The sequence below is a fragment of the Fusarium fujikuroi genome, chromosome FFUJ_chr10, assembly GCF_900079805.1.
Source record: "Fusarium fujikuroi IMI 58289 draft genome, chromosome FFUJ_chr10".
NCBI classification, from domain to species: domain Eukaryota; kingdom Fungi; phylum Ascomycota; class Sordariomycetes; order Hypocreales; family Nectriaceae; genus Fusarium; species Fusarium fujikuroi.
The window spans coordinates 117,762-142,328 of NC_036631.1; the positions used below are offsets into that span (position 1 = coordinate 117,762).

At 48.7% G+C, this 24,567-nt stretch overlaps 11 protein-coding genes; 7 read left to right on the forward strand and 4 right to left on the reverse strand.

Annotated features, from left to right (window-relative positions):
* Window positions 1-325: 325 nt before the first annotated feature.
* Window positions 326-1,498, forward strand: FFUJ_10251 (related to reductases; the record flags this gene model as incomplete). XM_023569013.1 has 5 exons in its annotated part: window positions 326-399; window positions 466-645; window positions 706-799; window positions 850-1,166; window positions 1,225-1,498. The coding sequence occupies 5 exons, from the start codon at window positions 326-328 to the stop codon at window positions 1,496-1,498; spliced, it is 939 nt and encodes a 312-aa protein (XP_023436287.1).
* Window positions 1,499-2,289: 791 nt separating this feature from the next.
* Window positions 2,290-4,502, forward strand: FFUJ_10252 (related to Copper amine oxidase 1; the record flags this gene model as incomplete). XM_023569014.1 has 4 exons in its annotated part: window positions 2,290-2,642; window positions 2,694-3,286; window positions 3,339-3,523; window positions 3,576-4,502. 4 exons carry the CDS (start codon window positions 2,290-2,292, stop codon window positions 4,500-4,502), a joined length of 2,058 nt encoding a protein of 685 aa, XP_023436288.1.
* A 410-nt stretch (window positions 4,503-4,912) lies between these two features.
* On the reverse strand, window positions 4,913-7,171 carry FFUJ_10253 (uncharacterized protein; the record flags this gene model as incomplete). XM_023569015.1 has 4 exons in its annotated part: window positions 4,913-5,357; window positions 5,417-6,108; window positions 6,168-6,466; window positions 6,526-7,171. The coding sequence occupies 4 exons, from the start codon at window positions 7,169-7,171 to the stop codon at window positions 4,913-4,915; spliced, it is 2,082 nt and encodes a 693-aa protein (XP_023436289.1).
* A 710-nt stretch (window positions 7,172-7,881) lies between these two features.
* On the forward strand, window positions 7,882-9,473 carry FFUJ_10254 (related to permease of the major facilitator superfamily; the record flags this gene model as incomplete). XM_023569016.1 has 4 exons in its annotated part: window positions 7,882-8,103; window positions 8,213-8,674; window positions 8,736-8,846; window positions 8,949-9,473. 4 exons carry the CDS (start codon window positions 7,882-7,884, stop codon window positions 9,471-9,473), a joined length of 1,320 nt encoding a protein of 439 aa, XP_023436290.1.
* Window positions 9,474-9,865: 392 nt separating this feature from the next.
* FFUJ_10255 (uncharacterized protein) lies at window positions 9,866-11,081 on the forward strand (the record flags this gene model as incomplete). XM_023569017.1 has 3 exons in its annotated part: window positions 9,866-10,343; window positions 10,390-10,613; window positions 10,665-11,081. 3 exons carry the CDS (start codon window positions 9,866-9,868, stop codon window positions 11,079-11,081), a joined length of 1,119 nt encoding a protein of 372 aa, XP_023436291.1.
* A 516-nt stretch (window positions 11,082-11,597) lies between these two features.
* FFUJ_10256 (related to 3-hydroxybutyryl-CoA dehydrogenase) lies at window positions 11,598-13,409 on the reverse strand (the record flags this gene model as incomplete). Its single annotated transcript, XM_023569018.1, has 1 exon — window positions 11,598-13,409. The coding sequence occupies one exon, from the start codon at window positions 13,407-13,409 to the stop codon at window positions 11,598-11,600; it is 1,812 nt and encodes a 603-aa protein (XP_023436292.1).
* Window positions 13,410-14,955: 1,546 nt separating this feature from the next.
* FFUJ_10257 (putative NADH cytb-reductase) lies at window positions 14,956-16,363 on the reverse strand (the record flags this gene model as incomplete). XM_023569020.1 has 2 exons in its annotated part: window positions 14,956-16,238; window positions 16,288-16,363. 2 exons carry the CDS (start codon window positions 16,361-16,363, stop codon window positions 14,956-14,958), a joined length of 1,359 nt encoding a protein of 452 aa, XP_023436293.1.
* An 862-nt stretch (window positions 16,364-17,225) lies between these two features.
* On the forward strand, window positions 17,226-18,987 carry FFUJ_10258 (monooxygenase; the record flags this gene model as incomplete). XM_023569021.1 has 3 exons in its annotated part: window positions 17,226-17,358; window positions 17,412-18,245; window positions 18,302-18,987. The coding sequence occupies 3 exons, from the start codon at window positions 17,226-17,228 to the stop codon at window positions 18,985-18,987; spliced, it is 1,653 nt and encodes a 550-aa protein (XP_023436294.1).
* A 277-nt stretch (window positions 18,988-19,264) lies between these two features.
* FFUJ_10259 (related to tetracycline efflux protein (otrb)) lies at window positions 19,265-20,952 on the forward strand (the record flags this gene model as incomplete). XM_023569022.1 has 4 exons in its annotated part: window positions 19,265-19,970; window positions 20,022-20,141; window positions 20,199-20,454; window positions 20,511-20,952. 4 exons carry the CDS (start codon window positions 19,265-19,267, stop codon window positions 20,950-20,952), a joined length of 1,524 nt encoding a protein of 507 aa, XP_023436295.1.
* A 207-nt stretch (window positions 20,953-21,159) lies between these two features.
* On the reverse strand, window positions 21,160-22,697 carry FFUJ_10260 (related to 6-hydroxy-D-nicotine oxidase; the record flags this gene model as incomplete). XM_023569023.1 has 2 exons in its annotated part: window positions 21,160-21,951; window positions 22,035-22,697. 2 exons carry the CDS (start codon window positions 22,695-22,697, stop codon window positions 21,160-21,162), a joined length of 1,455 nt encoding a protein of 484 aa, XP_023436296.1.
* A 741-nt stretch (window positions 22,698-23,438) lies between these two features.
* FFUJ_10261 (probable glutathione S-transferase) lies at window positions 23,439-24,396 on the forward strand (the record flags this gene model as incomplete). XM_023569024.1 has 5 exons in its annotated part: window positions 23,439-23,449; window positions 23,500-23,626; window positions 23,692-23,782; window positions 23,835-24,009; window positions 24,063-24,396. 5 exons carry the CDS (start codon window positions 23,439-23,441, stop codon window positions 24,394-24,396), a joined length of 738 nt encoding a protein of 245 aa, XP_023437200.1.
* Window positions 24,397-24,567: the final 171 nt, after the last annotated feature.

The following is a 24,567-nucleotide window of genomic DNA, read 5'->3' on the forward strand; positions in this document are numbered from 1 at the left end:
GGTGACTTCTGAAGTTGAAAATGAAAAATTGAGATTACTAGGAGTAGCGTTTGATACTGCCATGACTTCTTCCGTCGACTTTCTATCCATGGTAATAATGGTTGACCCTATCACGTTACTCCATACAGTTATCGAAGTGAAAATTATGCATTCTTGCGTAAGTTATGTCAGGGTGGAAATCTTATCAGTATCTACTATCTAGCTATGGGGAATTGTGGAATCCGCGGGCCCGAGGCGGCTCATGGCTGAATATTAAAAAAGAGTCGACAACACAATACCGGCACAGGTCACAGACTCAGTCTAGCAAGTTCATCAACAATCAACAATGACTTTTACACCACAATCGCTTCCTGATCTGTCAGGCCAAGTTTACATTGTAACCGGCGGCAATGCGGGAATGTATGCTGACTTCTGACCTTCGGCATGCTTATGCCGGGAGTAAATATTTGCTAACGATGGCACCAGCGGTTTTAACACTGTGCTGGAATTGGCAGCCCACAAGGCGAAAGTGTACATGGGCGCACGATCCGAGGCCAAAGCCAACGCTGCAATCGTCGAGATCAAAGGCCAGCATCCTCAAGCAGATATATCCGTTTTAGTGATGGACATGATGAACCTGAAGACCGTCAAAGCCGCGGCTGACGAGTTTGCAAGGCAAGTATAACAAGATAATTGGCGATCTTGGATTAATGATGACGTGCATAGAAAAGAATCAAGGCTCCATGGCCTGGTGAACAACGCGGGTATAATGGCAACGCCGTACGAAGAATCTGTGGACAATTACGAAGCTCAATTCCAGGTCAGTCACGATTCGGGAAAGGCTATAATCTCAACTAACGCGCCCTTCAGACAAACTACCTCTCTCACTGGCTTTTGACCTACAGTCTATTGCCCATCCTCACCGAGTCTGCGCGATTGACTCGCCCTGGAACTGTCCGAGTCGTCAATGTCAGCTCCGACGGCCATCTGTTATTTTCCCCTTCGGCAGGAATCGATTTCGATGACATAAACCAAACCAAGGGTACTGCATTTTCGCGATACGGCATGTCTAAGCTAGCCAACATCTTACACGCCAAAGAGTTACATCGCAGATATGGTCCGTCGCCTGATAATGATAGACAGGAAGAGATTTGGACCGCAAGTCTGCATCCAGGTACCATTGACACGTGAGTTTTCTATCTATCTACAATCTTATTTATGCCATGGTCTGATCAAATACGTAAGTGGTCTAGGCCGTAACGCTACCGGTTCATGGGCATGGCAAGTACTTGTCCCGGTGATGCGGCTTTTAAGGCTCTACAGCCCCCTTGAGACTGCAGCTTATACGTCACTCTTCGCCATCGCCGGCCCGGATTTCCATCAGGATATGAGTGGAGAGTACTTGAAGCCTGTAGGTATCATTGGAAAGACGTCATCAACTGGACAGGATCCCAAGTTGGCGGAGGAGCTCTGGCACTGGACGGAGATTGAAATGAGAATCAAGGGATTCATTAATTGAGTCACTAGGAGCTAGTTGGGATAAATTTTGGGAGTACAGATGGACCAGATCGTTATTCTTTAGCTTCAACGCGTCTTATCCATACAGATTGTCGTAGCACTGCAAGTTGTTGAACAGCAATGCTATTTATTACAATACTTGGAACACTTTTAATCAATGACCTCTGACTGGAGAGGTACAGTCATGCATGCCATTCATTCTTGAATGGGAATATGACTATAGAGTCAGGTGCTTCTTCACTTCTGATACAGTGAGCATGTCGCACACACAGGGGACATAACGGCAGAACCCTTCACAGAAACAAATAGCATTAGATCTACAGACAAATCGTTGCGTCTACCTGAGACGGTGCCTCGGCACAAAATGACCATGAAAATTGTATCAGGCCCACGAATCTAGCGGGGGCGTTACTAGGTCAAACTAACCGCAACCAGGAAGACGGGTTAGTGAACACAGATAACGGACGCGACGTATCGCCCCGCGGGCCGCACAGTGAACGGGTTTCAGCAAATAGTGAGGAGTAACACATGAATTGCGCCGCGGGCCGTACTCATCGAAAGTATTATCAAATCGGTGTCCGCGGGTGTTGATAGCTCGCGAGCTGCTGCTTCGCGCTACTTATGGGCTGCTCGGGTGATACAGGTGCTAAGGATAACGTTTCGAAGTAAACGTTGAATGCGAGATGTTGTGGTTTGGATGAGATAAATACAAGGTAATGACGCTCTGGCCGATGACATTGGATATTTCAAGACACAAAGATACAACATTTCGAAAGGGATAACGGAAACATCATGACAGTTCAAGGCCAACGCACCCATCCCCTCCACGCCCTGAGCGAGGAGGAGATGCTCAAAGCGGCAGACATCGTAAGAGCACTCGTCAAGGAGAAGTTTGAAGGCAAGGAGGACGTCAGATTCAAGCACACCACACTTTCTGAACCTCCCAAGTCCTTGCTTCTTCCATACCTGGATGCTGAGAGTGACGGTGTTCCTCTCACTGCCCGGCCATTCGTACCTAGATGTGCTCAGGTGCTCTATACCTTCCCTGGCAAGCCAGGCTTCACCGAAACCATCGTCAGTCTGGACACTGGGACCGAGGTCAAGTCGACATTATCTAAGCCTGGTGATCATGCCGGCTTTGACAGGTTCGTATCACTCGCTACGTAGAAGAGAAAGTAACTGACACCGGTTTACAGAGACGAGGTCATCGCGTTCAATTATGCCATTCTATCTCACCCAGAGATCTTGGACGCTATCAAGAAGTTGGGTCTAGATCCCAACGTGACAGTCCAATGCGACACTTGGCCATTTGGAGCAGACAAAGACTCTTCATTGGAGACTCCAAGACTGGTTCAGGCTATGCTTTACGCTAGGGCCCCGCATAATCACCTGGAGAGTAACATGTACTCTTACCCCCTTCCCATCTCTCCCGTCATTGACTCGGTCGATCTGAAACTTATTCGGATCGACGTTCTGCCCACTGGTGGCAAGGAGGACGGAGCCGCCATCCATACGGCCCCTGATGCTCCTCTTTCTCACTGCGTTGAGAACGAATACCACCCCGATCTTCTGAGCGTCAAGCTTCGGGACGGTCTCAAGCCACTTGTCATTCAACAGCCTGAAGGACCCAGTTATACCGTGCAAGATGGGAACTCTATCTCTTGGCAGAAGTGGCGATTTCGCATTGGCTTCAATTGGCGAGAGGGCATGACGATTCATGATGTGAGATATGATGGAAGAAAGACTTTCTATCGCTTAAGCATGAGCGAGATGACCGTACCATATGGAGGTGAGACAAGGCCCCAAAGGATAATGTCATTTGACTAACCACCGTTGGAAAGACCCCAGATATCCGTACCATCGTCGACAGGCTTTCGATCTAGGCGATGCTGGTGCAGGCCTGACAGCCAACAACCTGAAGCTCGGTTGTGATTGCTTGGGACACATCAGCTACTTCGATGCCTTGCTTACTGCTTCCGATGGAAAGCCATACCAAGCCCCTAACGTGATCTGTCTCCACGAACAGGTATGGCTGCATTTATTGCGAAGAGTAACTCTCTTACTGACTGTTGAATCAGGACGCTGGTATTGGATGGAAACATACCAATGCCAGAACCGATGTCGCCGCTGTTACTCGAGCTCGCACCCTCGTAGTCCAGAGCATCATCACCGTCGGGAACTACGAGTATGCATTCTCATGGCACTTCTGGCAAAACGGCACCATCGAGTTTGAGACCAGGGCCACTGGAATCCTCGCCACCAGTCTAATCGATGAGGGCAAGACTAGCCACTGGGGCAACGTCGTGTCTCCCGGCGTTCTAGCCGCCAACCATCAGCATCTCTTCAGTCTCCGTATTGACCCTATGATCGATGGTCTCGAGAATACGCTCGTGCAGGAAGACTCCATCGGTTTGCCTATGTCAGAGGAGAATCCTTATGGCAATGCTTGGAAGCTGCACAAGACCTTTATCGAGAAGAGTTGTTCCTTGGATGCCGACCCCCAGAAGGCTCGAGTTTTCAAGATCGTCAACGAGAAGAAGCTAAACCCCATCTCCAAGAACCCAGTCGGTTATAAGGTTATAGCCCCACCAGCACAGCTCCTAATGGCCGATCAAGCCTCTCTCGTCCGCAAGCGTGCTCGCTTCGCAGAGCATCATGTTTGGGTGACCCGGTATAAGGATGATGATCTCTGGGCCGGAGGCAAATGGACTAACCAGAGTTTGATTGAGAAGGATGGTGTGGCCGATTACGCGGCGAGGAATGATAATGTCCGTGGGGAAGATCTGGTCGTGTGGGCAACTTATGGTCTCACACATAATCCGCGCGTGGAGGATTACCCCGTCATGCCTGCTGAGGCTATCACTGTTGCGCTGAAGCCTGCTGACTTTTTCGATCGTAATCCTGCTCTTGATGTGCCCCCTAGCACTCAGGCTGTTAACAAGAGCGTGCTAGTTCCTGCAAATGGTGTCAGTGACGGGGAGGAGCGGGAGGTTTGTTGTCGATAAAGAGTTCAATATGCATACATGGTTAGCTAGAACAATACATCTTTCATACGATGTCGATGGAACAGCCATTTGGTCTTCCAAAGATGCCTATCACATGAACCAGATGAGTCCTTTATTGGCTGTGGCAGTCGATAGAACTCCCCACCATGGTTCGGTCGTTAACCGTTCCTCTTTGGGTTATAATGAATACTTTCTACCCCATATTCACCTTGACTGGTTGGAGCTACGCTTGTGTAATTTGTCATCTGATGTGGAAGTTGAGGATCTCGAATAGCCTGAAGAGAAAAGGTTACCAATGTCCGTTTGTACACCCCGAACACCCTCCGAACAATACAGACGGTAGGGACCATATTTCCCCTCCTTTGACTACCTCATCACCAGAAAGAAATTTATCATTTGTTGCGCTCCGACTATGATAACTGTGCCAAGAACTCGGAGAAGTCCTCTTGTGACACATCCATCCACTGCATATTCCCCGAAATCCAGTCCCTGACCTGGGAGACATGGCTATTCAGCTGAGGCATTGGTATGCTCGATCCCGTAGAAAAGGTATCACAGTAGCCGGTACTAAACGACGCCGCCCCTTGCGTGCTCTTTGACTGAACATCAAACCCATCTTGGACCATTTTATCAAGACTCCCTTGGCTCTGTGATTTGGCCTCGACATATGAGATAGCCAGGTTGTACAGAACTTGGCAAAGATCATGCAGCTCTTGTATAGCCTCGAATATGCCGCAAAGTGGCTTGAGCGATTCGCAAAACTCTCCGAGTATACGAATATCTTCTGGGTTAGAGGTCTCAATGACATTACAGAAAACCACGATGAGGGGTACAAATGGGGTGTAGATAATCGTCCTACACAAAAGTTAGAAGTTTTGAATGAGAAGGCCGGATAGTAGGTAAGGCAACAGTACCATAGAAGATATAGAGCCTTTGTCTCAGAGCTCGGATCAGTCATCCTCATGCATTCCCCATGGGCTTCAAACGCCATCCTGGCAGATTCTAGACACACAGGGCTAACAGCACCATGTCCACTTTCAGTTGAGGGAACAGCCCTGCGTATAAACGTTAGAGTCGTCCAATACCATACCTCGTCAGCCTTCAGAACCGTCTTGATCATTCTATTAGGCGCTGATCCAAAGTCCACAGTATTGTGCTCCATTAGATGTGCCTGTCCAAGTGGCATCAATGAGCCATCCATAATTTGTTTTAGCGCTGCGACCAGGCGCCTTGCGCGCTCACCACGTTCATGTGTTGACGCTCGAAGCGCAGATGGACTGTACAGGTCTTGATAGGCCCTGCCAACGAGTCGAGAATGACGGATCCATTGTGTAAGCAAACCTCTCCATCCACCGGGCACATCTGCTTTGTCCAGACGTTCTGGTAGGGTGATCTCATCATCGTGTATGACAGCCGGTCGGCCAAGGCGCAAGGACAGGCCTTTATCGAGGAGGTAGGTCAGCCAAAACAGAGAGATCTTTCGATCGGTGGTGCTATCACTGTTGGGAACGAGTTGATGCCAACCAAGAGTCTGACAAGTCCCTGCTGCGCTAGATACGAGCTGCCAAGCGAGCATTGGTTGTGACACCTCGATGGCGTAGATGGCCTAGCAGAAGCATCTTAGCATCGATCCTTAACGTATGCAAAGCACTGTGAAATACTGACCCCCAGAAGAAAAGCCTCTACGTTCTCCAGGCTGGGTGGTGCAAGAACCCTGAACTTATTCATGGCTGTCTCGAGGTTGTCCCGACATAGCTGAGACAGTTTTCGGTACTCATCGCGAAATAATGGATCCTGCGACGCTTGAGCTTTCTCCTGAAACAGGTAACGGAGGGTTGCGTTTGCTATCAAGAATGTCGGAAGTGAGAAATTATCAACTGCAAAGTATATCTCGCGGCAACAATCGATCAGCCTATCCTTGGATATGAAGAGACTAATGATCATCAGTGTTGCTAGCTTTGTTTCTTCCTTAGGTTAGCCCGTACTGGGTAGGGAGAAGAATTGGTCCTATTCCAAAGCGTACCTTTCAATTCTCGCAGAATCGCTAGAACTGACTGTAGAGGCGGCATTGCCAGGTCCCTTATGCCATCGTTCTGGGTTTCTCTTCGGCTCGGTATACGGTCGCCCATCGACCGGTAGCTATTAATCTCAATCATTTGCTTCAGCGATGACAACGCAGCGTTCACACGCGTGCTTGTATCAGCAGCTGGCGAGTGCCCGAGGACCGTCTGGAAAAAGTCGCTCGCGTACACCGTAGCAGCTTTCAAGGAGCTACTTCCCTCCAAAGCTATCTCTGAGTTGGTATAGCTTGGCCCATTTCTGTTACTGTTCGCGAAATCCTGAGAGACATTGAAAGAGTCTGTAGCTAACGATTCGGGAGGTCTTGGGACATTTCTGGTATTAGGTGGTTCATCAAAGGCCCTGCGCAAGAGCTGTTCGATACCTTCGAGGCGATTCTCTATGCGATCTATCTTTTGTTCACTATTTTTCAATTGAGCTACGCCTTTCATGCAAATAAACAGCCGATAGTGAGACCTACTACTGCGAGGAGATGAGGACTCTTTGTTTGGACTGTCGCATTCCCTGTGTCGTTCCAACCAAGCTGCACGCTTTTTGGACTGTTCGGCAGTTCGAACAGGGAAATAACCTATCGCATCGAATCTTATCATCGTTTCAACGTTAGCCACTACACAAGCTTTGATCAGGGCGCACCCTACCTTTCGAAGACGGCATCTGTCGCACTATACCATTATAAAAGCAAGTATTAGATCGTAACTCTCGACGTTGACCATCTAGCCTGGACATGGGAGTAAATGAGGTTCTTACCACGCGACCAACTGGCTCTGGGGAATGTTCCTCCGCCATCTTCTCTCTCCCTTGGGGGCGATAAAGAAATTCAGAGTCTTAACTCGGCCAGCAAGCGATGGAGTCGGCGTAGAATACAACATGAAGCCCCAGCGGGCGATACAATCGGATCGTCGGGGGAAACTATCCTGCCCGATCAATGCGCAACCGGATTGATGTTGAGAAAGTGAGGTGGGGAAAGGAGGCGGCCCGCGCAGCCCGCGCCTCGCGACCCGCGGGCCCGATCTGTGATAACCAAGTTAGACCTGATTGTCGATCTCGGCATATCTACGATAAAGAAGTCTACGTTTGCGGGGTAACAGGGTTAAAGGTCTTTGCCCGACTCAGGTATCCTGATGATACGCGTTTAGATCTGCCATAGAATAGAGATATCAACCATGTCAAAACTCCCTTGCCGTTTATGTCCACGGAGCTTATTACTCGTACATGGCTCCAATCTTTGAACATCATTAAACCTTCAGTAGTCTGTCCGTATCTGCAAACAGACAAACAACAAATCAGTTAGACAGCCAAAATGGCATCAACATCTCAGAATTCCGTGTTTGAAGCAGTTCCAGCTGCCCAGTCTACAGGTGACATGGACAAGAAAATTCCTGCCTCCCCAACAGTGTTTGCCCCTGACGGCTCGACCTCCTCTGTCAGACGCGGTAGTATTGAACAACCCTATAGAACATACAAGATCCGTTGGTACGGGCTAGTCGTGTTGACATTGCTGAACGTCATGGTGAGCTGGTCGGTATGTTGTTCTTGAAGGACTCTATCAGAACACCTCGCACACAAACTTTTCTTCTATCCCCCAGGCTGAACCTCGCCAAGGCGGCCACTATTTACTAACAATACCCCAGTGGCTCACCTTTGCACCCGTCACTTCCTCCACCGCCGAGTTCTACGGGACAGACGAGACAATGGTGAACTGGCTAAGCAGTATCTTCGTCTTTGCAAACTTCGCCATGACCCTTATAACCATCAAGCTTCTCGACTGGGGTCTTCGTCCAACTCTCATCAGCGGCAGCGCACTTCTCCTAATCGGCAACTGGGTTCGTTATGCTGGATCCTACTCCTCCGATGGTAACAAAGTCTCCGTTGTCGCTGTCGCTCAAGCTCTGTTGGGCATGTCGCAGTCTCTTGTGCTAAGTGCCCCGACGCGCTTCTCTGAAACTTGGTTTACCAGTCAAGGGCGTGTGACGGCGACGGCTGTTATGAGTCTTGCGAATCCAACTGGAGCAGCGATTGGATCCATTGTCGTTCCCTTGTGGACGAATGAACCTAGCGATATCTCTGCAGTTGTCTTATACGTGGCCATAATTGTATGTATCAACTTGCCGATCCTCATTGCCAAACAGTTTGTCCAGAAGCTTATATCTTCAGTCATCTGCCGTGGCCATTCCTGGCTTCTTCATCCCTGGCACGCCGCCAACTCCTCCATCCGCGATCAATCATGCAGAACGGCCCAAGGTCCTGCCCTCACTACGCATATTAGTTCGATCGTTGGAATGTTACCTAATTATAATTCCCTTCTGGGCTTACACTGGTCTTTTCGTTGCAACCACGTCCCTGATCAACCAGATTGTCACGCCCTAGGGGTTCTCAGATACCGAGGCCGGTATTGGAGGCGGTCTACTTATAGTTCTCGGCCTCATATTCTCCGCCATCACAGCTCCCATCATCGACAGAACCAAGAAGTTCATCCTCGTCATCAAATGCGGAGTAGTTGTCGGTGGACTGTGCTATCTCGCCTTGGTATGGGTTCCAAGTACAAAGAAGATCGGTGCACTATATGCTGTTCTCTGCTGCATCGGCATCTCGTCGCTCGCTATCGTCCCCGTTGTGCTGGAAATTCTCACCGAGTTCTCGTATCCCGCGGGCGCCGAGATCACTAGCACTACTGCCTGGGCTGGCGGTCAGTTACTCGGTGGATGCTTCATCATTCTCGGCAACGGTATGAAAGCAGCTGAGAGTGCTGACCCTCCTCGCAACATGAAGGACTTTACTGTCTTTCAAGCTGTACTTGCAATGGCGATGATACCTTTGCCCCTGATGCTGGGGATGTTTGGACGCAGTGATCAAGTAGCTTTGAAACGCACGAATGTGCACCAGAATATGTAAACAGGCCGCATTAAGAGAAGGATGTTAAATTCAAAAGGCCCTGTATTTAATTCCATTCTTCTTGTTCATCTGTAATGTTGTCAAGTGTGGCCCTACCGTTTCGAATGCCAGGATGTGGCCATCTTATGTACTTCAGACCCCTGCACGACTAATTATTTAGCCTCGAGTTTAGCTTCAACCACGCTTTCCTCCCTCTCACTTCGGCATCCCGCGGGGAAGCGTCCAAGGTTTCTCATCTAACTCTAAACGCGTTTCTTCATGCGAGACGTAAGCAAACTTCTCAGCCCCTTTCGCGGTTACATCGCTTATCGTTTCAACATTAGATAAATTTCTCGTTATGACTCCTTTCTTTAATTTGACCCTATCTACCGTCATTCACTAATCCTTCCATCATGACATCTCGCATCCAGCAACTGTTTCTTCTGGCTTGTTCCGTGCCAATATTACTCTCAGGCCAAGCCAACAGCGTCGCGGCGCATGATCTCGACTACGTTAACGGCGAGACCGGACTGAGTATCGAGAGCTTGTCGAGATCCCGAGAATTGAATGAACCGAGATCAGATGAAGAATCGAGGCGTCAGTACTGCTTTGGGACAACACAGAACCAGGTTTATGTTACCGACTTCTTGCAGCACAACTTGGACATCTTGACGGGCCATTCAACATGCTGGCTCAACAGAGGGATCGCTGGTCTTAGAACAGAACTGGAAAGAAATCTCACATCGACGCGTCGATCGGATATGCAGGTCCCGAAGTGCCCTATTAACATCACCAGCTCTGGCAATACCTACCTGATCGACTTTCCCAAGAACAGCTATCACGTTAATACACTTTCGAAATCTCTGCTGATAATACTAACTAGTATACACAGTAAGTCGTCAGCTTTCGATTCGATCTCTTACTAAGAGGGATTTAGTGGCCGCTATGACACTCGCCTTCTTTATTGTATACCCTATCATCCTGATCTTTTCGACACTAATCGCTCTTGGCGAACTCATTGAACGACCTTTATTTAAAGCTCGGATCGAAAAATGGCAGAAGATACTTTTCTGCGTATTATTCCTCCCTCTTCTCGCCATTGGCATCCTCTGCGGGTTGACTGGGATGGGGTCATCAGACCATTTCCGAACAGAACATGGAGTAAGTGGTATATAGTATCGACACAACGGTACACTAACATCTACCCTCTAGATCATAGGCTTGGTCACAGCGGTTTTGGCAACATTGGCAGTAGGAGTGTATCTCATCGAGAACAACCTCAGACCAAGAATTTCAATAAGCAGAAGATGGCGCCGAGTGCACATGATGGTCAACTACACCGACATCTTCATTTGCCAGGCTGTTCTCATGCTTTCGGGCTTTGCTCTGCCTGATGGCATTGACGACTTTCAAGTCATGAGCCTTTGCGGAACAAGACACATATCCACCTCGTTGTCGTTCTCGGTGGGCATGATGGTAGCGTTCGTATGGAACAGTGCGATGGCGGCCATGACGCTTCAGTGGTGGCTTGTTCGCAGGGCTAGTGAGGACAAGCCTCCTGGCAAGATGTGGCTGTTGGTATCGCGCATCTTTCGGCGGAATACCAATACCTGCGAGGATGATGAGTAGAAGGGCCGAGGTTTCAAATATGTCACGCAGAAGGGGAATCGTCCAAATGACCGTGTTCATACCACTAGGTGCTACTTGAACCCTAGTTGAGAACAAGCACTCCAGTAGCCAAGACCAAAGCATGGGTTCCTCAGTTAGTATCGTTTCCCAAGTCACAGGGCAGTACGCCCAGGCGTCGCAAAAGCATAATCCGCGGACTTCCCTATAACGAACAGATACCTCTTACGGGGCCATGAAAGGCCACTGCAGATCTTCTCATCACAACCCTTACAGCCCATGCGGGGTAATCCTTGTATCGTCCCTGGTCTTGAATACAAAAGGATGAAGTTGACACACTGGTTTCAATGCTCGAAGATCAAGCCTTTTTGTAAGCTACGCTGAAGTCCCGACCACATATATACGTCAAGCAGTCACGCCACATTAGTCGGTTGAATATACTATTTTGCTCGGGAGTCTAAAGTAAAGTGACACTATCTAAATCTACTCAACAGTAGTTGGGGCAACATGAACGGGTGACTAAGCGATGGTGATACCCGCAAAGGCACCAGATCCTTCGTACACCCTCTTCCTGTTACCGCCATCTATATCAAACTGGTACACTGAGCCTCCCAAGTCAGTAACAAAGATACGGTGGTTCTTTGAGTCGAGCTTGATCCCAATAGCCTCATGCAATCCCCGAGTTACAACCTCGTAATGGACGCCTGGGTTACTCGGCCCATCGTGAGTCACCTTGGCAATTCCATCAAGCTTGGCGCGGTTGATGGTGTTACCGTTTGGCAACTCGCCCCGATCCGTCCAGTAGAGGACGTTCTCATCCTCGTCGATCTCTAGATCAATAGGCTCTGGCAGACCCTGGAACAGGACCTCGATGTCTGTCCTACTCTGTGCCTCCTCGCCAGGTTGGAAGTCGATGTTTGCTTGAAGAATACGACCCTTGCCTCCCTTGGATGGACCTTTTTGCGTCCAGTAGAACTTGCCAGTGGAAGGCGACACGGTGATGCCGACACACCATCTTGTAGGGTCCAGCATATGCCCATCGACCTCCCAGTCGCCAGTCTGGACCAAGACTTCGAGTTGAGAGCCATCAAAGTTGCATCTCATGATTCTCATTCCCTCGCGATCAGCAAAGTACAGCTTCGAGTTCGTGTTATCGACGGTCAATTGCTTTGGTGTATGAACCAGCCCTTGAGGAACAATCTCCTCAAGATCCGTACCGTCGAGATTACAGCTGAGGATAGCACCGTCATTGGCAGAAGGGTTGCCCATGCAGGTCCAGAACAGCTTTCCAGCTGACTTCGAAATGTCAATACCATCAGGCAGGCGCTGACCTGAGACAAGCGTCTTCATCGGCTCTCCGTTGCTAGAGCCAACCAAAACGCGACCAGCTGAAGCATAACCTTTGGCGTTTCCACTTGATAGACCAATATCTAAGAAGTAGAGCGAGGGTTCATGATCCGACTGGACAGACTTCCTTGGAGGGAGCAATCCGCCTTTGTCAGACTTGGCACCCAACCTGCCATCATCAATGTACTTCTGGAGGAACTTGACAGGAGTATCAGGCAAGCCACGCTCATCAACGTAGTGCTGCTCAATGAAAGACACTGTATCAAGACCGACAGCATCCATCATCTCCACGGGTCCACTCTCTTTGCCATACCACATCTCCTTCCAAAGCTTCTCGATCTCCTCTGGGGTAGACACCTCTTCGGCGAGAATATTCAGAACCTCGCGCTTGATAGCAGCCCAAAGTCGGTTAAAGATGAAGCCAGTTGACTCTTTGCGTGCGATGTAGGGGTGAAACTTGATCTCTTCAAGTTTCTCACGCAAGAACGGAAAGATGCTCTCGTCGGTCTCGCCATTGGTCATGAGCTCGACGACACGGTTGCCCGGTGGCATATAATAATGCATGTTCAGAACGCGTCGTCTCGTCTCTGGCAGAAGACCACCAATCATCTCTCTTGACTTGTAAGATGATGAGTTGCTGGCGAGTATAGCGTCATGGGGCGTGAGCTTCTCCAAGTCTGCAAAGGTTGAGATCTTCAGAGGGAGCTTCTCGGGGACTGCTTCGATGACGAGCCATGCCTGAACAACAGCTTCTGAAAGGTCTTCAAAAGCTGCGACAGTTCCTCTTGATTCAAAGTCGGAGTACAGGGACATGCTCGTGTTGCAGTATTCCACGGCGGCGGCTCTTTGCTCAGGGCTTGGGTCGCGGATGACAACGTCAAATCCGCTTGCAGCCCAGCCACATGCGATGCGACGGCCGAGCACTCCTCCACCAAGTACGGCGACGGTGCGGCCCTCGGTTGAAGGAAGAGTAAAAGCACCCATAGTTGTATCGTTGAGGAATGGTTGTGGTATGTCTAATGAGAAACTGTACAAAAGAGATTGATGTTTCCAGAATGATAGTGATAAGATGTAGTTGCGGTGTAAAGGAACTCGACCAACGTGCCAGTTTTAAAGAGTTATGTAGACAATCCATCTCATACGTAGTCTTAGACTTGAGGCGATTTCCGGTCCAAATCGCCTCCGGGTTGTCGGTGCATGTCATCTCCGATCACGACCGGCTGGTACGGCATGACGGAAGATACAGGATACAATGATAAGGCTTGATCAAATTGCCTCAAGGGCCGACCCCGAAGAAAGGCGACCCCGACTACTTTGAAGCGTGGGGCAGCCGAGGTCGTCGATGCTTCAACGCGTAATAGGTAGCACAAGATAAACAATTTTATCACGGTCTGCCCCGTGCGGCTCCGGCTCCGTCATGACGTAATTTAGGGCTTAATTCCGCATTTCTTCCGCTAGCAAGATCTGACCACATGAAAATGATCGACAGCATCCTTGCCCTGAGCCTCAAGGTTCCACTCCTCGGCACATCTAAATACGGGGCTGCCCTGGCTTTAGGATCTTCGAAGAATAGCACATTCCCACCTCAGAAAGCTTAGCATACAGCCTCCAGCTTCCTTTCCTCTTCCATCATGCGGCTTTGACCTATCAATGGTCTCGCTGACTCACTCATACTGGTTAAGACGACTAGCCATCACTTGCAGCACTTCTATACACATGACGTCATCGTCTCCAGTAGCTGATTACCCTGAACCAACTTTAGATGAGACATTGGGTCGCGAATATTATAATATCAAGAAACAGCGATTCGGAATCGGGTTCTTATTGACAAGTGAGTCCTTTTTTTATGAGAAATAAAGGGTCCTGTTCCTATAAAATCAGAATTAAGAGCATACACCACGTTTAAACATGAGAAACTATTTTTTTAACAATATGTGTCAAGTATCTGCTGTCACGCAAGGTCAAACAGTGACGAAGTCTGCACAGGCCTCGAATATTGACGACTGTGTATTTGCCGGTCTTGCGAGCTATAATTGTCCTCTCACCACACGTTCTTTCAGTCCATGGGCCATATGGAAGATATTCATCCCCATCGATTGACTGATACTTAAGGCTTATGATGCCTCCACGAGACAAATCAAGCCAACACACTGGAAAGTCCCAGGGCCAATCATTCTACTTAGTCTGATTGGAATTGATGTCTGAATACACTATGGAAAGCCAACCGCAGGCTTTAACCTGCAAGTCGAGGTAGATAATTGGTTGTTCCGTGTTAAAGTAAAATGGCCAAATCTGTAGCGCGTATTCACTCTTAGACAATTTGAAATTGGGGCCTGGCTGAAACAGCTACTCACATACTACATGTTACCGTTTAATGCAGAAAGGAAACACTTTTCCTCCCACTTATGGGTTTGAAGTGCCGCAGAGTCTGTTTAATAACGTTGATGATAATTCGGAGGTCCTAAAAGTATGAAATGGAAGTCTATCTATTTGAAATGTTCTCATATGAACTGATGGCAAGTTGGCACTCTCAAAATGCAAATATCTGGTCTGACATCTTCGCAGATGCCCCAGGCTGTTCAAAGCCCAGTTCAACAAGTGCCTTTTTTGATGCGTTGACCATTCCAGGTGGACCACAAAGGAATACCTTGGAATCCATTCTCGGTGAGGGAAGCTTCTCCTTCATCAACTCCCCAGTCACATACCCAGACCCAAACTTCCAATCCGCTGGTGGTTGATCCAGCAGGTAATAGACCTTGAAGTTCTTGGGATATCTCCTGGCAAATCTATCCAACTCTTCCCGAAGCAGGATGTCCTCCTCTGTTCTGTTTGCATAGATAAGAGAGATCTCTGTTGTGTCGCGGTCATGCTCGCAGATAGCACGAATAACCTGGAACATCGGGGTGATACCGGTGCCACCCGCGATCATGCCGATCTTCTTACAAAGGTTCGGTTGGTACTTCATTGCTCCCTTCGGTCCCCTGAAAAGGACCTCATTGCCAACCTCGAGCTTCGCCAGATACCCGCTTGTAAGCTTGCCATCTGGGTACACTTTGATGACTAATTCAAGAACGCCAAGGTCGGAATTGTTGGACACTGGAGTATATGATCGCGCGACACTCTCTCCATCAACGTCAGCTTTGATAGTGACGTGCTGACCAATCGGCAACCCAAGAACAGTGCTCGTAGCTGGAAGACTGAATGTCAAGCGGTACACATTAGGCGTAACGAGAGTCTTGCGCTTGAGGGGAAGTGGCGAGTATGTGACAGGATCTAAAAGTCCGCGCTGTAGCAAGGTATCTTCCTCAGCTCGCTTGGGAATCTTCATGTGGGCAGGATAACTCGTGAAGGGCTTGCTCTTCATCGCCAGACTCGTGAATCGCTGTGCAGCGACAGCATTGAAGGTCGCAAGAGATCCGCCACCGACAAGGATGCCCTTGATAAAGCTTGAACCACTGGAGTCACTCCGTAGAGATGACAGCAGCCAATCTGGTACAGCGAGTCCTTGACGGCGAGTAATGTAGTAAGCTCCCGCACCAGCGCAGACAATGAAGCCTATATTGAACAATGTTGAGACTGATCGGAGCCCACGAGTCTGGGCCTTGACTGTCTCGACAGGTGCAACTGGCTTAAGCTTGGGCTTCTTCTTCTCGAAGCCTTGAATCTTGCCAACGCAGCAGTCTTTCATGATCTCGAAGGCATCTTCTGAGTGTCCAGCGTTGTCAAAGTCTTGGCTGGCATCAGTACCAGCTGCCTCTGTGAGGACATCGGCACCGCCAGGATGATCTGCCAGATATTTCGTGACGTCGTAGACTGATAACTCATTAGCGATTGGCACAGTCCGATAATTGTTGCGGCTTACCTTGGCCATGGATGATTAACCATGCATCCTTGGGGCTGTTATGCTCAGCGACTTGCTTAATCGAGTATTCCTCCATTGTTCGCGGTAAAATAGAACAAGAAATTGGTTACGAAAGTCGAAGAATAGGGATTTGGCAAACAGCTAATAAATATTTGGATGCGAACGTCAGAGCCTGGGTCTACTGCAGACTGTTCTTTTAAAAAGCTCAATGCTTGCGCATGCGGCAGTCCCAACTATTGCATGTACCATCAAACTCACAAGCAAAGCAAAGCTGGACTGTCTAGGAATATTAGTCCATGCCGTCATTTGCATGTGCCCAGAGCGGGCCGGAACGCAGCGCCGGAGTGGGGCTCTAAAGTACAGAGGTTTCGAGGCCCACAGTGGACCCACAGGACCGAGGCTGACCGGGCTGCTATATCATCATCGCTGACCCGGAGGCAATAGGTGAAACGATGCGAATTCCGCTGTTGGCGTAACACACAATCGTCTATTGGTCAAAGGCGATCTCCGACCCTGAAGATCGCAAAGAATATCGAGATTATTTCCGTCTTCGCGGAGCCCGAGTGCCGACTTGACCGAGTCCTTCCGATATTCCCGTCTATATCGTCCAATGGTGAAGAGCGTCGTAATCAGACCCGAAAATGTTTGCATACGGATACACCGAGAGAGATTAAAGGATGCATTCATAAATTTCTCCTACGTGACTTCAACGTCATCATTCATGGTATAGCGGCGACAGATATGTTGTCTCCACGTCGGGCTTCATATCCTGGACTACGGTGTTACTAAACAAGGCAAGCGTGTGTATTTGCATGTGCTATGCATCATGTCTTCCGCCTCCTAGAATTCTACCATATAACAACCAAATTCTTTCAACACGTTAATGACCAGACACATATTTCGGATTTTCAACCTCTTCATTCTTCATTACTACCATCATGGCAACGAAACAATTCTTTCTCTTGGGCCAAGCGCCATCAAGCGCTAGAGATATTGAACTACCATCTGGTGTGGACTTTGAGGAGCTTCAGAACATTGTCGCATCGCACTTTGCCATCGTCAAACCAAATGGTAAGTCTGCCCGAGCTGCGTTGGCGGGAGAAGTGACTTACTTGAGCCTTTAGGTGTCGGCTTTGTTCATGGCGATCGAAGGCTGACTGCACTATCCGATGTCTTGGGCATAGACGAGCCCATCTCTGTCTCCATCGACGGCAATGCTGTTCGTGATGTACCTGGCCCAGCTGGCATTCCATACTTTGGTAACTACCTTGAGATTTACCCCGATCATCTCGGCAACCATCAGCGTCTCTTTGAGAAATACGGACCATTGTTTGTAACAAATAGCATGGGCAGTCGCCTCTATCAGACCAACTGCGCCGAACTCTCCAACATCTTTCTCGCCGAAGACCACTACTTCACAAAGGACATCGTCCCCGGCCATCCACTCCACCCAATCAAGAACCCAGAAGCAGGCGTATTCCTATCAGATACAAACACCGAACAATGGCGTCTCGCTCAAAAATTCCTCCCGCCCGCGCTAGGTCCAAAGGCCGTTCGCCATTACGCCCCAACGATGCAGAAGACAGTAGAGCAGTCCTTTAAAGTCTTCGATGAGCTCGATGCCAAGGGCGAGGCGTGGAACGTCTACCAGTATATGCTGAAGCTTGGCTCGCAGGCAGTGGGTAAGCTTGTCCTAGGTATGGATTTCGGGCATTTCCACGAGGTGGATTCTCCACTACACGAAATGGTCCTCAAGATTGCAGAGAACCTGGAGTTGAATAAGCGTGTGTCGTCTATGGGGGCTTGGTATGCTAAGATGCCGTTCGGTGATCCTAAGAAGATGAGACAAACGGGGGCCAGGATCATGGAGATGATGGCGGAGTCGATTGCGAGAGCTTCAAAGGGACAGGAGGATCTGGAGCTCCAGGATGCGGCGCTGAAAGCTGAGAATGTTGTTGGTAAGTGGCCACTTTGTGGAAAACATTTGGTGGACTCAGCTGACTTGACTGATCAGATTACTTCCTCCGAGCAAAGGACAACAAGGGAAGCAAGCTACCGCCCTCGCAATTCGCCCCGACCTTGCTTGTCGCTACTGGCGCCGGCTTCACCACCACGTCGTCCTTGCTATCCTGGCTGATCTACAGTCTTGTCAAGTACCCAGGCAACCAAGAACGTCTTCTTCAGGAGCTCATCGACAACGACTGGGATGACGATACGCAAGTCACAGCCGAGACAACCAACAAGCTCAGCTTCCTTGATAAGTTCATCAAGGAAACCCAACGCCTGCACAATCCTTCCTTTCAGCCCGGTCGCACCGCCAAGGTTGATATGATTCTCCCAGGAGGTTACAGACTCCCCAAAGGCGCCGTCGTAATCTCAGCACTGCATCACATGCACAACAACAAAGACGTATGGGAGAACCCTGGCCGTTTCGACCCTGATCGATGGGACACAGAAAAGGTCAAGAATAGACCTCCTGGCTCCTATATCCCCTTCGCAGCAGGTCCCAGAATGTGCGTGGGCTTTAATTTTGCATTGCAGGAGATCAAGGTGTTTTTGCCGAATCTTGTGTATCGATACAAGTTCAGCTTGGCGCAGGATGGGCCTATTGACTATGATCCGTACTTCCAGCTGATTCGGCCGAATAACTTGTATGTTCAGGCGGAGAAGAGGGTGAAATGGCCACCAAAGTCTGAGTAACGGGTGTGAAGCCGCCGATTGATTGCGTAGCGACTTTCAGGGTACTTAGAGGTTATCCTATAGAAATATGTGTCAGTATCGGTAATCTGTTCAGAACTGATCGTCACCGTCTCGCCAAGTCATCGGACAAAGCCCGCGGACAAGGTCCGAAAATTGTGGTTCACATCCCCGTTTAGGAATAGCCCAAGGAGAAGAGTCATAACAAACATCTCAATTCATTGTTAAATATTTTGCCAGTCTTTCTTTTCCTTCCAATTCTTAAATTGACAAAGTCAAGATGGTGCTCACAAAGGATGAGAAGGCTCTCCATGACCAGGTCAACATCCTGCCTCGCCGCCAATTGATCATTGCCCTCGCTACCCTCTCATCGGCCTTACTCCTTGTTACAATCGATCAAAATGGTATCTCTGTGACTCTCCCCACCATTGCCAGAGATCTCAACGCTGAGGCCACCATATCATGGGCTGGTACTTCCAGTTTGATCGCAAATACTTGTTTCCAGATGCTCTACGGGAGATTATCCGATGTCTTTGGTCGCAAAGTCGTTTTCATTTCTGCCGCTCTGCTTCTCTGTGTTTCGGACCTGCTTTGCTCGTTTAGTCAGAATGCAGTCATGTTTTATGTTTTTCGGGCTCTCGCCGGTATCGGCGGGGGAGGTGTTTTGAACCTCAACAACATCATCATCTCGGATATTGTCAGTCTCGAGCAGAGGGGAAAGATCCAAGGCATCACTGGTGCCACTGTCGGACTGGGTAATATCATTGGACCCTTCATCGCCGCTGGCATCATGGAGCGATCATCTTGGCGAGGATTCTTCTGGCTTTTGACACCTCTGTCATTCCTCACCGCTGTGCTGTCCTTTTTCTTCCTCCCCTCCAAGCCTCCGACTATTAGCTTCAAGGAAGGGATTACCAAGATCGATTGGGTGGGCTCATGGGTATCAGGCGTTGGCATCGTTCTTCTGCTAATCCCTATCTCTGGAGGTAAGATCCCAAGCAACATGGAAGTTGAACACGACTGATTTCGTCATCAAGGAGGTTCATACTTCTCATGGGACTCACCACTGTCAATTAGCTTCCTCGCTGTCGGTGGTTCCTTGTTTCTCGCCTTTATAGGATGGGAATGGAAGATGGCAAAGCTTCCGATGATGCCCGGTAAGTTCGCATACCCGAAGACGTTTGTAACACGCTTCTGACTCAAATACTCTCCAGTTGACATCTACAAGAACTCAAGCATTAGCATCATGCTCGCCCAGAATTTCTTGCTTGGCGCCGTTTACCAGTCCTACCTCTACTACGTCCCTCTGTATCTCCAGAACCCTCACCAGTACAGCGCAATGAAGTCGGCAGCGATATACACTCCATTGGTAGCGGCGCAAATGATTGCTTCTGTTGGTTCGGGACAATACATCAGCCATCGTCTTAGGTATGGCGAGGTGCTCATATTCGGTTTCGCTGTATGGACTCTGTAAGTTGATACCTATCTCCTCCACGTTCTACAACAAGCGCTTACGTCTCCGTCAGAGGAGCAGGCCTGGCTCTACTACTTACAAGACACTCTAGTATCGCTGTGATTGCTGTTATACTGGGCGTTGTCGGACTGGGAGTCGGGTGCATCTTCCAACCTACCTTGATCGCATTACAGGCTCATTCCCCCAAGAGCCGTCGTGCAGTCATCATTTCCAATAGGAATTTCTATCGTTGTATTGGCGGAGCATGCGGTCTTGCTATCTCTGCTGCAGTCCTCCAAGCTCAATTACGTGCTACTCTGCCCACTGAGTACAAGGACCTTGCCAGCTCAACATATGTACTCCCGGAGTCGGTGCGCCAAGTTCCTGCAGTTTTGGATGCCTACATGTCTGCGAGTCACAGCGTGTTCATATTGCAAGTTCCTTTAATTGGCCTATGCTTGCTTGGCACCGCTTTCATCCGGGATCGAGGGCTAGAGCCGGTAAAGGATACTTAGAGCATTGGAATATGGTATTTACACTAGCTACCTATATCTCATGGGTGATTTGACTGTCAAGCTTCATCCATAGGGTACTATCCTTGCTTGGTATTGAAATAATTAGAAGATGCTCAAGGTAAACTGGAACCTCATACAACTAGAGCGCCATAGTTAATACCCAAGGATCAATCGAACGAATAGACGACTGAAGTGACCCCAAACCCCCTAAATCTTGACCATCTTACTATACAATAACTCCTCCCCCGAGGCTAATGTTACAAATGGGGGAGCAGTATTGAATACCCCGCGTGGGTCGTGTTTTTTCTTGAGGCTCAAGAGGAAGCCATAGTTTGGCCCATATGCCCTTCTCAACGTGTTTTGACCAGGAGGCGTTAAGTTGATATAGGTAGTGGGAAGAATGTTGGCCTGGTCAGTTCCTCTGATAGCTTCCATGAAGTCTTTAAGCCATTTATTAGTTCTCTTGACCTTTTCCTCCGAGTCAACGCAACCCAGGAACTCAAGCATGAAATGGCGCTCTGTTGCCGGGAAACAAGATGCCCGAGCTGCCTCTCTGGGAGCCTCTCTGGTGCTGTGAATCGCGAAACCCAGTCCGATCTCATTGGGCATAATGTCGAAATGGTGTGCAATTATGTCGATGACCTGCTCTGTTAATGACAGGACGCTAATGGTACCAACGTTTCCAATCATCCCAGGCATGGCAAAGCTGTCTCTGAAGTCGTCTATCGCGCCCAAGTGCGTTGTACCTTTCACTGTCGTGTGGAAAAACGGGCCAAGCTGTGTGATCTTTTCGATTTCCCTTTTGCGTTGCTCCTGATCTTCGTGGAGCCACATTACTTGACAGAAGGGTGCTTTACCCAGGGGCGTGACAATAAACAAGGGTGCCATATAAAGGCTTTCTGCTGGATCTCTCAACAGTTGACGTTCCGTCTCACGGCAGATATTGGCTACCGTGGTCTTTGTGTCTGACTCGTCGAATATTACATGCCCAGAGAGGAGCTTGCAAGGTCAGGTTAGTTGTTCTTGTTCTGTATGTGTGCGTATGTGTGTACGATGAAAAAGAGCAATGATAACTAACTTACATTTCCCTGTGGAAATATTCTTATGATTAATTCCACAATAACTCCAAAACCGCCTCCAGCTCCTCGGATACCTTTGAGGAGGTCAATGTCAGCGTCGATAATACAACCACGCCAATCTACAACTTTGGCTCCGAGGATTGACTCATGCCCCAAGCCATGAAGCCAGGCAAAGGGTCCATATCCTCCATAACAAGACCACCCAACAAACCCAATTGGAGGTACCATGCCCGTTACAGCTGAGTATCCTTTGTTCTGCAAATCGCCAATGAGCTTCTCGAAGAGAATACCACCGCCGATTCGGGCCGTCTTTTCATCATTGTTTATCTCGCAAAAGGAGATGGAGCGCAAGTCGATGCACACCGAGTTGCTGATTTGCGATTTCCCGAAAAAGTTATTGCCGCCTGATCGTACAGTGAAGGGAATACGGTTGGCAACAAGATATACCACAAGCCTGGCAACTTGCAGAGCATTTTCTGGGCGAACAACAGCCCAGGGTATGCTGTTATTGGTCAAGAGCCCTATGTTGGTCAACTTGGCAAAGTCAGGCGAAGATGGAACAGAATGCGGAATGTCTTTCTGCTCCTGGAGGAACATTTCCAGGGTCGTCTGCTGGGCTGCGGGTGGCTGGTTGTTGAGTTCTTCAAAAGCAGATTTGTCGCCCATTTTATCTAAGCTCGTGGGTCAAATTGAGATGGCAGAGGAGGCGATGCGAGGATAAACGGAATGAATAAATATGTGTGCAGTGAAAAGCCGCCATCATCTTTTGTGTGTATTATATAGGTAAGCTTCAGGCTGTAAACCCAGTCGATAATCTAGGCTACGAATCGTAAAATGCGGGGTATCATCCATGTGGCTATAATCACCGGCTTGAGATGTGTTCCACTGGGTTAGAGTGTTCAATCTTCCCCGGAATCGAATTGCACTAACTTCCTTGACGGGCCTCCCCTCCTAAGTCCGCGGAAGATGCAGCGTGATATCTTCAGGCGTCTCGGCACTAACAGACGGCAGTGAGGATTCCGCCGCACTTCCGCCGCACTAAACTAAAGCCTCTGCAGATCTTCAGGTCATTAGAACTTGATCATATATGGGGCTGTATCTACGTAACTTTGTAGTCAATTGCTCGCTTAAGTATAGGTTTTAGGAGTCAGTACGGCTAGGGACAGGGTATATGCCTCGGCCTCGGTTGGAACGCTATGATTATCCTAGAGCCTGCTCAACAAGGGTCTTTAATGCATTTTGTGGGGTTCAAATACTTGCTCAGTACTAGACGGTCTCAGATTAAGAGGACCCGTACCTGCCGAGGCCTTACCTCGGAGCTGTATGTATGGCTTTCGAATTATATAAAGAATGCAGTAATTTCTAGATATGAACCAGGCCGTCGTATTCAATAATCGGCTCTTCAAAATGTGCTTAACGTTCACTATTCAACTATTCTTAGCATGTCCCACTACTGACACATGATTAGGGCAACAAAACTTGTTCTATACGGAGATTACATTTCTCCGTATACTATCAGCACCACGCACGCAATGCTTGAGAAAGGCATAGACTGGGAGTACAGACATGTCAATATTCTTAGGTCCGAGCCTCGAGTAAGTGGTACCCAAGTAACCTTACATGACTGGTTCTGCGACACCATGTGCTGAGTCTTGCGCAGAGTCCTGAGCACCGAAAACGGCACCCATTTGGCAAGATCCCCATTTTAGATGTGGTGAATGATCGAGGGGAGACAGTGCTTCGAATTCGCGGTATGATCTCCAAGACTAAATACTGTCAGCGTAATAGACTGACCTCTAGAAGAAAGCCGGGCAATTGCCCGCTATATTGCCATTGCTTTCCATGGTAAGGGAAATGATCTGATGCCAGATATCAGCAATGTGAGCGCAATGGCTACTTTTGAGGAGGCGGCGTCAATTGAAGCCTCATATCTCGCTACCAAGTCATTCCAATACGGCTCGAGTATAATCATCAGGCCGTAAGTCTTTTCTTTGAGCCACCTGATAACATACTAACCACTCCTATTACCAGTCTATTGGGAGTACCCTCCCTGGACAAAGAGACAATGGAGGACATCTGGAACGGATTAAGTGATGACTTGAAGGCCATAGATGAAATCTTATCTACTCGAAAATATCTCGCTGGGCCTGATTTTACGCTCGCTGACGTCTGGTCGATGCCTTGGGTGTCTACGCTTATTGATTTAAAGGGCGGGCGTGATGGGCTTTTCTCTGATCTACCGCACTTAAGACATTGGTGGGAGAAAGTGAGCGTGAGACCGGCATGGCAGGAGGCTTCTAAGCTGATGCATGAGGCGCTGGAGGCTATGAAGGAGAATGCTGGCAAATCAGCGCAAGGCGATTAACACAGCAGTAACTCGCATTATCTATAGTTATGCACTATTATCAATAGATAAATTATAAACACAATTTAAGTCTAAACATGTCATATTAGCAAAGTGCAAGTGCTAAAGCTAATTAAAGAGTAAAGCTGCGAGATTCTCACTATAATAGATAGTAGTAAAGTTATATAAGTT